General features: G+C 38.6%; 1 protein-coding gene across 1 annotated transcript in view; it reads left to right on the forward strand.

Moving 5' to 3' along the window:
• Positions 1-445: 445 nt before the first annotated feature.
• LOC112155623 (solute carrier family 25 member 36-A) overlaps positions 446-9,733 on the forward strand; it is a 19,178-nt gene continuing 9,890 nt past the window's right edge. Inside the window, exons 1-3 of the mRNA XM_024287348.2 lie at positions 446-885; positions 3,761-3,925; positions 6,164-6,241. Of these exons, the coding sequence (XP_024143116.1) occupies positions 845-885; positions 3,761-3,925; positions 6,164-6,241 (284 nt within the window). The 5' untranslated portion in view covers positions 446-844. The remainder of the gene's footprint in view (positions 886-3,760; positions 3,926-6,163; positions 6,242-9,733) is intronic.

Genomic DNA, 9,733 nt, shown 5'->3' on the forward strand with positions numbered 1-9,733 from the left:
ACTTTATTCTTGTGAAATTTAGGCCCATTCCTCAGAAATTTACGACTTTGTTCTCTTAAATGTTTTTATATTTTTATTTTGGCCCTATCACTGTCGTATTTGCTTTTTTGATGGAATTTTGTGCGTGTGTCATGTCCAGGGCTCCGTAGGTATCAACCGGATATGCCTTTTCAGAGTTTAAGTCTCTGTTTTATGGTTTCACGGTCATTTATTAAAAGTCGCGACCTTTCCTGGTCGTCTAGTCACTTTAGTCATATCGCATAATCCAGCTGGCTTCCTAAAACAAACACGCTCTAAAACACGACTTTCTGCCGCGTGCCATCAGGCACTGATGATCTCTGCCCTTCAGAATAAAAGCGCTATCACGTGAAAGCGTCATGAGGGGGCGGGCTCACTCGACCCTCCAGCCAATCACTGCCTCTATTTTTGCGGCTTCCCATTCAACAATAAACATTGCAACCTGACCCACGGAGCACACAGTCAGGCACAACACGTCAACGTGAGAGGGAGTCTGAGTGAGTCGCCGCTTATGCTAACAGACGGGCAACAACAACGACACAGATACGCACATCTTGTGGAAGCATTATATTGTCTCCAGAGGGGAGACGGCGCTCAGCAATGTGCTTCGTCTTCTACATTTAGCGCCGGAAAAGTCGTTAGCTTTGGCGGCTAACGCGAGTTAGCTAAGTTAGCTGTTACATACCCTCGCTCCTGCACGCAGCTGACCTCTACCACAACACTTTAGCATTTACTTCTTCTGCTATCTTGGGGACGCGAGTCCCGCGTGACGTCACCTGCGACCCCCGCGCGGTGCTCTGCGGACGTTTCTCGAATATGATACACAATGAGCCAAAGAGACACCTTAGTTCATCTGTTTGCTGGAGGGTGAGTATCTTCTGAGTGATGTACCCGCCACAGCTAAGCTAGGCACGGCTAGCTAAAGCTGCTCGCCTGTTTTTGTTGCATTTTTAGGATAAATTAAATAACAAATAAATATAAAGGTGGTGCTAAATTAGGCTTACGTTTTAGGTAGTTTAATGATGCCAGGCATCCGCACACCGAGCGTGCCCGTCCGTGCGTGTGCTATAGGTGACATTTCAATGACACTTATGAATGAAACGGCTGGTTTGTGCTGGTGTTTAATCTTGAAGCTGCACTCCTGCAACGTTCAGATCTCAAATTAAAAATCTGTTGTGATGCTTTAGGAGGTTGAATTGGTTGCACTTGTTTGCCAAAATGTTCATTTGAAGGTTACTCGTGAAAATGATATTTATGGCACCAACAAATGTGTGTGAGGAAAGCTCTGACGCAACACTGAAAGTGTGCTGTACAGTCTGGGTTTTTGGAGACTCTCTGGAGCAGATAAATACAGAATTTGGTCCAGGTTAGAAAAGTCGGGACTGTGACAGGACGAGATCCCTCCATTACTATTATTGTTGTTTATTTCTTGGACTGTAAACAGATCAAATAAACCCAGCAGTAGTTTGTGGGAGTTCTGTTTTGTATGACTCATGATTCTGTTTAAAAAAAAAAAAAAAAACTTAAGAGAAACTTTAAAATATTCTTATCCTTCAGAGGGAGAATACTCTGAGTTTATAAACTTGGTGCCCAGGTGAAATTATCCTTTGGTTTGGCATTTACTACGCTTTTATTTAAAAGTGGTAAATTCAACAAAATAAAAGGGCTGGGCATCATTTAAGATTGATTCAATTTAGATTAATATGTTCTCAATTAAATTTAGATTTCACTTTTCATTCACTTTTTTCACATGTTTTATTTGAATGTGAAAAATTCATACTAATAATGGATTTAAACAGAACAAAAGTAAAACTTTTATTAATAAAACAACAAATGATTTCATTTGCAATAACAGTATTTTCATTAAAAAGTAAATAAGAGTTTTTTTTTACTAATAAAAATTAGGGCTGCCAAAATTAGTCGACTAATCGACTCGAGTCAGAGTGTGGTCATTTGTACAGGGAAACCCGTTTCCTTACTGTGCAGATGAATGAACCCTTTGAATCTTTAATCTAAAGTTGAACAAAGTTGTGAGTGTTCAGCACCAAAAAAATCAATTTTTTTATATTTGAGTCAGTGAGACCAAAACTTTATCTTTTTTGAAAAATAGTTACTTTGTTTCAGATGTAGACCTCATTTAATTTAGTCTTTTTTGATACCAGAAACTATGGAAGGACAGAGGCTGCACAATTCATTAAAGGTTTAATAAACTATCATCTTCATTGTCTCTATTTTTGGTTAGTTTAAAGCTAAAGTTTAATATGTGTGCTTCACATCCACTTTACGCATGACCCGATTAGTCGACTAATCTGAAAAATAATCGGTGATTAGTCGACCATGAAGATAATCTTTTGTGGAAGCACTAATAAAAATATAAGTTACTGCATTCAAGGACCATCAATCCATGTTTTTGATCCAACAGTATCGCATTTCATAAAATACATTTATTTAAATTTTCCTTTCAGAATTTTTTTTTATTATTGACTAAGAAGTTTATGGGAGGCAAGACTTGCTGGTTTGTAATGTAAGATATACAGTAGCTACCTGACAAAAGAAAAGCCAGTTCCAAAAGAATGTGTTGTAAACTTAATACATGTGCACAGTGCATAACAGCTGCAGTTGGGTCAGCAGTCCATCGCAGGTCCGGTGTTACCACTTTCTAGAAACGTTAATCTAGAATTTTGCTAATTTAGAATAAACTTACTCATCTACTTAACTCACTTTCATTTTAATTTTGTAAACTATGAAAAATTTCCCTCCGACTCGCACTATCTGGCTCGCAGAAGTCCAACGAAATATTTATACTTAAATATCTGGAGTCTGTTAATTGTCTTTTTTGAGTTTGCTGCTTAAACATTAATGCAAACTCTGACAACTGACTGTTCTTTGTTCATTCTTTTGTCTCATTTTTATCTCTGGCTGGGAAAGTTTTGACAACTCTTTCAGCTTTCTTTTACTCTATTCTTTACTCTCGTGTGGAATTAAAAAGGATGATGACTTCCACCCCGTTTGCCTCTGACGTGCACAACCCCTTTCTGCCTCAGTCTCCTTCGATGATCCATTTTTCCACTCCCCCCTCAATAACTTTATACACAAAAAAATTACAATAATAGTAAATTAAGGCACATTTTTCTCTTTATGTAACAAAATGATCCAAATAACAGAAACCAAAGTATGATTTCTTTTTAAATAGTACTTTTCAAAATCTGCCTGGCTCTTTTCATTCCAATTATCTTGCACTTTTAAAAAATATTCATTTTTTTCTATTTTTATGTGTTTGTTTTCTTATTGGTAGCTCTAAATAAGCAATGCAGTTGTTTATGTTTAGATTTGAAAATTAATCTTGGAGGGGTCTTGTAAGCATTTTTATTCATCCAATGGAACATTTTAAATTTGCAGCCTTTCAGGCAAACTCTCTCTGTGACCGTCTTGGTTTTAATTATGGTCAGAGACATTAATAATTCCCTCTGCGACTCAGACTGAAGCCCGCTGGGCACTGTTGTTTGACCTGCTGCCGAGCCATTGTCACAGGCATTCCTGACTGGCTCTCTGTTCCCACACTGGGCTGTATTCTTGTCTGCATGCCAGGAGATTCCATTACCAATACCATCTAATTCACTTATCTAATGCCTGTGTGCACATTTTTTTTCCTCAACAAAAGTCAGAAATGCAGCGGTTCTGTCAGCTGAGGCTCATACATGACATGTTGTGTCACCTCACCCTTTGCATGTCTTTGTTCCAGATGTGGGGGCACAGTAGGTGCCATATTAACGTGTCCACTGGAAGTGGTGAAGACGCGGCTGCAGTCGTCCTCTATCACGCTGTACGTGTCTGAGGTTCAGCTCAGTACTGTCAACGGGGCCAGCGTGACGCGGGTGTCGCCTCCCGGACCTCTGCACTGTCTTAAGTGGGTACATTTGATTATATTTGTAAGCCTCTCAGTATTTTTTTGTCACAATCTGTTTTTAATCTAGGAATTGGAGTCCCATTCGATCCTCTTTTGATCTACTGTAAAGCGTCCCCAGTAGTCTTTAATTATGATTACCATCAAGGCTATACAGCGGTACAGTTTAGATCCAGATTCCAGCTCAGACGAGGAAAAGGAAGACGTTTATGGAGCTTGCCAGCCGCCCAGCATATTTCCTATGTAACAAATGCAAACTTTTTGCAACTACATTTTTTCATTTGCTCCTAGATTACAATCAATTGAACAAATACAAATTAATAAATGCAATTTTGAGCTTAGGTTTCAATATATTGTTTCTTCATCATCAGAAAAATGCAGCAACAACCTGTTTGAAACACCAAAACACAATTTCTATCGGAGTGGGTCTCTCAGCTGCGTTTTTTAGTCAGTGATGCATCTGCAACCTTTTTAGTGTTTTTTCCGTCCATCCATCCATTCCTCCATCCATCCATCGATTCATCAATCCATCCATCCCTCAATCCGTCCATCCATTCTTTCATCCATCCATCCGTCCATTCATCCATCCATCCGTCCATCCATCTATTCATCAATTTATCAATCTATCCATCCATCAATCCATTCATCCATCTATTCATCAATCTATCCATCCATCCGTCCATCCATCTATTTGTCAATCCATGCATTCGTCAATCCATCCATCAATCCGTCCATTCATCCATCAGTCCGTCCATCCATTGATTCATCAATTCATCCATTCGTCCATCCATCGATTCATCAATCCATCTATCCATCCGTCCATCCATCCATCCTTTCATTCATCCATCTATTCGTCCATCCATCCGTCCATCCATCCGTCCATCCATCCATCAATCCATCCATCCGTCCGTCCATCCGTCCGTTTATCCATCCGTCCATCCATCCGTCTTTCCATCCATCAATCCATCCATCAACCTATCTTCTTGCGAGCGTTACAGCTCAGGTGCGACCGCTGGAGTCTTTACCTAACCTTAAAAGTGTGAAAGGAAATCCCACTGCATACGATCACGTTCGACCTCTGCAGCGCTGCAAATCCGTTTTGTTGGGTTCAAATTTTTTGCTGGACGCCAGAGCTGATCCCTCGTGAAAAGGGGCGGGATTACTGTACTACCTATTAGGACTGCCACGATTAGTCGACTAATTGACTATTGAAAGAGTCAATGACTAATTTAATTGTTGATTAGTCGTTACTTCATATCATATGGAGTCGGAGTGCAGTAGAAATGAACAATGTTATGAGCGTTCAGCACCAAAAAGTTCCCTTTTTTATATTTGAGTCAGTGAGACCAAAACTTAATCTTTAGTGAAAAATAGTTCCTTTGATTCAGATGCCGACCTCATTTAATTTAATCTTGTTTAAATACCAGAAACTAATTTAATAAACAATTTAAATAATTTAATAAACTATCATCTTAATTGTCTTTATTCTTAGTTAGTTTAAAGCTAATGTTGGTTAAGATGTGTTCTTTACATCCACTTTACGCATGACCTGATTAGTCCACCAATCGGTAAAATAATCGGTGATTAGTCGACTATCAAAATAATCGTTTGTGGGTGCCCTACTTCCTATAGAAATGGGGCTTATCAGGTGAACCTACGTGAGTTCAGAGTTTTGCAAGGTCGGCAGCAGAGCCTGTGGCTGCAGCCATCCAGTAGCCAATGGGAGCCATCTGCTGTAGCTAGACCGCTCCCACATCGCACCCAAGCTGTAACACTTACTGTGTGAACCCGGGGTAGGCAAAGATGCCCAGACTTCTTTCTCCCAGCCACTTCCTCGTCTCTTGGCTGGCCTGGGAAGGTCCTGGGTCTTCCCTGGGGCCTGTTTCAGGATTTTCAATTTTATTTTTGAATTGACTCATTTCCCAGAGGTGAAACTGAAACAACAAAATCCAGATGTTTTAAAGAGAAATGGATTGATTCAAGAGAAAATTCACTTTTTCTTTATACAATTTATTTATGCTTGATGAAATACTGTAAAACAATATCTGAAAGGTGCGATTTTAAAGACCAAAAATATCCAGACAGTGTGACATGTTCTTGGAGTGACTGACTCACTTACAACTACATTAATTCAGGATTTAAATACATATTTAAACTCCTGAAAATTTCTTGTGAGTGATGAAAAATAAAGAGAAAATTATACATTTGTTTACTTAATTTTTAAATGTGCTTGTCTTTTAGGTTGATATTGGAGAAAGAAGGAGCCCGCTCTTTATTCAGGGGCTTGGGTCCAAACTTGGTGGGCGTGGCACCTTCCAGGTAAGCTTTCATTTTAGGAGTCCGTTTTGGACTTGACTGTTTTGTTTTCAGAAAAAAAACAGTTGGTGCTTTGTGTTCATCTGTTATCAGATGATCCTTTATACTGCGTCACTACCAATAAACAAAACAGTCTGCTTTTAAAAACACGCTCAGTAAAGACGTTTCTTAAATCTCCTGGCAGAGGAGAGTGCTGAGGTTTTGTCTGTTTCCATAGAGCAGGCGTTTCCAACCCAGTTCCTCGAGAGCTATCGCCCTGCTTGTTTTGCTGCTTGCTCCCCTTCTGTAGATGCTGAATAGCTGGATTGAATCGCCCCAGTTTCTGATTGACTGAACACACCTGATCCAGGTGAGCAGCAATTACTGAAGCAGGGTTAGCTGCAAACAAGCAGGGTGGTAGCCCTTGAGGAACAGGGTTGGAAACCCCTTGCATGGAGGATCAAAGACCCTGTCCTTCTCTTATTTATGCTTCAAAACATTTTTCCCTACATTTTTACATTATTTTTTATAAACTACAAATTATACATTTTCTTGTGTTATATTTTTAATTACACAGAGCTCAAATTTACGCCAAGCGCAGTTCCTGATCTTATTATTAATAAAAATGTAGGTCTGCAAGTTTACTAAATTGTCCAACCTACATTTTTTTGGACAAAGGAATCAAAAGTAAAAAAGTTTAAATAAAACAATCTTAGAAACCTGCTGAGCTCACACAGATAAGAAGTAAGTCAGAACAAATAGTTTTTAAAGGTTATCTGATAAGTAGAAATGCTGAATTGTTATACTTTTATTCTAAAGATAAGTTGTAAAGCTATTATTTTGAAGGCAGTTGTAACAGAGCCAGTGTTAAACTAAAAAAAACTTTTTAGAAACTTGAAGTTTATTTTTTTGAAACGACCATTTTTATGTTCAACGCCAAACAAAACCCGAACAACGAAAAAAAAGGAACTACGTTAGAAAATGTTGCTTTCAAAATAAAAGCATCCCAGCTTTTCTTCAAAATAAAGGTGTTACAATTTGACAAAATCTCACTGCCTTGAAACAAAACTGTAAACATTGCAGTGACAACCAAACAAATGACCCTTTTTTTCTTGAATAGTTTCTCTTTTGCTGTCTTAGCTCTGTCACTGAGAGCTTTGAGTATCTGAAAACAGATGCACTTCTCTGGTGAAGCTGTCTGCAAGCTGCTCCGTTGCATTGTGCCAAAAACAGATCCAGTCCTTTGTGTCTGAATCATTGACTGTATCAGAGAACTGGGCTGAGTGGATGTGACATCACCCACAGAAAGTGGCTAACTACAGCTCCAGCTAAATTAAGTCAATTCAGTTGCCATTTTTTTCGCAATACGAGGCATCACATGCCTTTATTGAGTCATCAGATTGGTCAGTTTATAACTTGAATAACTTATGATAAAGAAAAATTATGACAAAAAAATAGGATTATCAAGAAGATGCTAAAAGGCATCAGAGCAAGAATACCGTATTTTTCGGACTATAAGTCGCACCGGAGTATAAGTCGCTATAGAACTCTATGGAGTTTTGGCTTCTTGGAGCCAACAGGTACTTCTTGTTTAAAACACCAGGGAGGACGAGTCTCTCAGTCCAGTTTTCTATATACAGTCAATGGTTGGATTCAGTTCTGTGATGCATCTTGTTTCAACACAGTTTCTTCTCGCTGACTGACTTGGTTGACCTTAGCGCATCAACCAGTGATTGACCAAAAAAGAAACTTCCCGTGTACTTTGATAAAAATAAACCATCTTATTTAAAGTGCCTTTCTTGCTACTCAAGGACGCTACAGTATGAAAAAATCAGCAAGAATATTGGACACAGTCATTACCATGATATTAGGGATTTGATTTTACTGGGTTGCTACAGATCCATCAAAAATAAATTTATGTTAAATAAGACCTAACAAGTCATTAAACTGTCCTAAAATCTGAGTTTCTTCCTCTCTCTGCTACGGAAGTCTTAAATTTGATCAATTTGAGAAATGTCAGTATGTTTATAATATCTAAACACTGTGCCAATTAACTCTGGTTTACATAGTCATATTAAGGATGGTTAAGTGCACAAATGTTTTCTGCCCTGGTCACTTGGATATTAACCTTTGTGCTCTCTTATGGGGTTCAGATGATCCCACCCTTTTATTGATTTGTGATTCTTCCAGTGACAAAGGGGGACAGAAATTTCATGTCTGCCACGGACACCAGTGAAGATAAAAAAGTTTAGCTGTCTTGTGGGGTCCAGGTGACCCAACTTTTAGTGTAAACATACCTTGGATAGCACAAGGGTTAAAAATGACAAAAGTAACAACAATGGCCGGAGGAAAAATCACTTCTATTAATTTTTGAAATCATTCTAGTAAAATCATGTGGAAACTTTGCATTATTTGGCAGAGTAACAACCCCCTTTGCCTTTTTCCTCTTCATTTTGACAGAGTGGTTTATCATTTTTACCATTTTGTGTTTAAATGTTTTAATGTTTGCATCTCAGAACGTGATTGCGTGTAGATGTCAATAAATAAATATAAATATTCAAAATATTGATTTATTCTGTAAAACACTAGATTTAAGACAGCTGTGCCATTATATCTTTATTGAGGAAAAAATGATCCTATTGACTTAATTTTCCCTTTTTCTCTCCATCTTTTTACTTTTTCACACAGTCACTCTAGCATTTATTTGACACATTACAATGTTGTGTGTATAATTTCACACTTTCCAGTTCACCTTTTGCAATCTCACCACATCATCTGATCACAGAAACACTATTTAATTGACTATTCCTAAGAGTAGTGTATATATATATATATATATATATGTATTGTTTCTGTGGTGTTTTTTTATTCTTATTCTAAACACGACAGTAAACCACAACAGGTCATTAATTATTTTCTTATTTGTCGACGGAGTGAAAGAGCTGTCAAACTGAAAGTTTTCATCTGTTAAGCAAACAGTGTTGTAATGCTGTGACAGCAGGGCTCCCTGGAGTTACTTAGTAACGCCGAGGCATTAGGGTTTAACGGTCATTAAGGTGCCATCCACTCTCATGGCTTTCTCAGCAGTTTTGCATTGCAACAACAGCCTGGAAGAACATTACAGTTCACCTCTCAGTTGTAATTACTGCCAGCTGAGGATGTGGAGCTGCTGCTAATGCTACAGCCAGCAGCTGCCATGCCAAGAATACATAGTTCAATTAGAATCTAACATGAATGTTTTGTATTGTACAGTGAAGCCTGCATCCACGGAAGTTTTTATTTATTGAAATTGTTGTGAATCAGGAGCAGAAAAAACAAATTCAGTTTGACAAAGATCGTATAAATACTTCCATCTCTGCTCCATTCCAATGAATCCACTTAGAACAGGTGTAAAAATGGTGAAGGCCCAGCGGCCGGATCTGGCACTCCAGATCATCCATCCATCCATCCATCCATCCATCTTCTTGACCGCTTCTTCCCTTTCGGGGTCGCGGGGGTGCCGGAGCCTATCCCGGC

This window comes from Oryzias melastigma, linkage group LG13, assembly GCF_002922805.2.
Source record: "Oryzias melastigma strain HK-1 linkage group LG13, ASM292280v2, whole genome shotgun sequence".
Taxonomy (NCBI): Eukaryota; Metazoa; Chordata; class Actinopteri; order Beloniformes; family Adrianichthyidae; genus Oryzias; species Oryzias melastigma.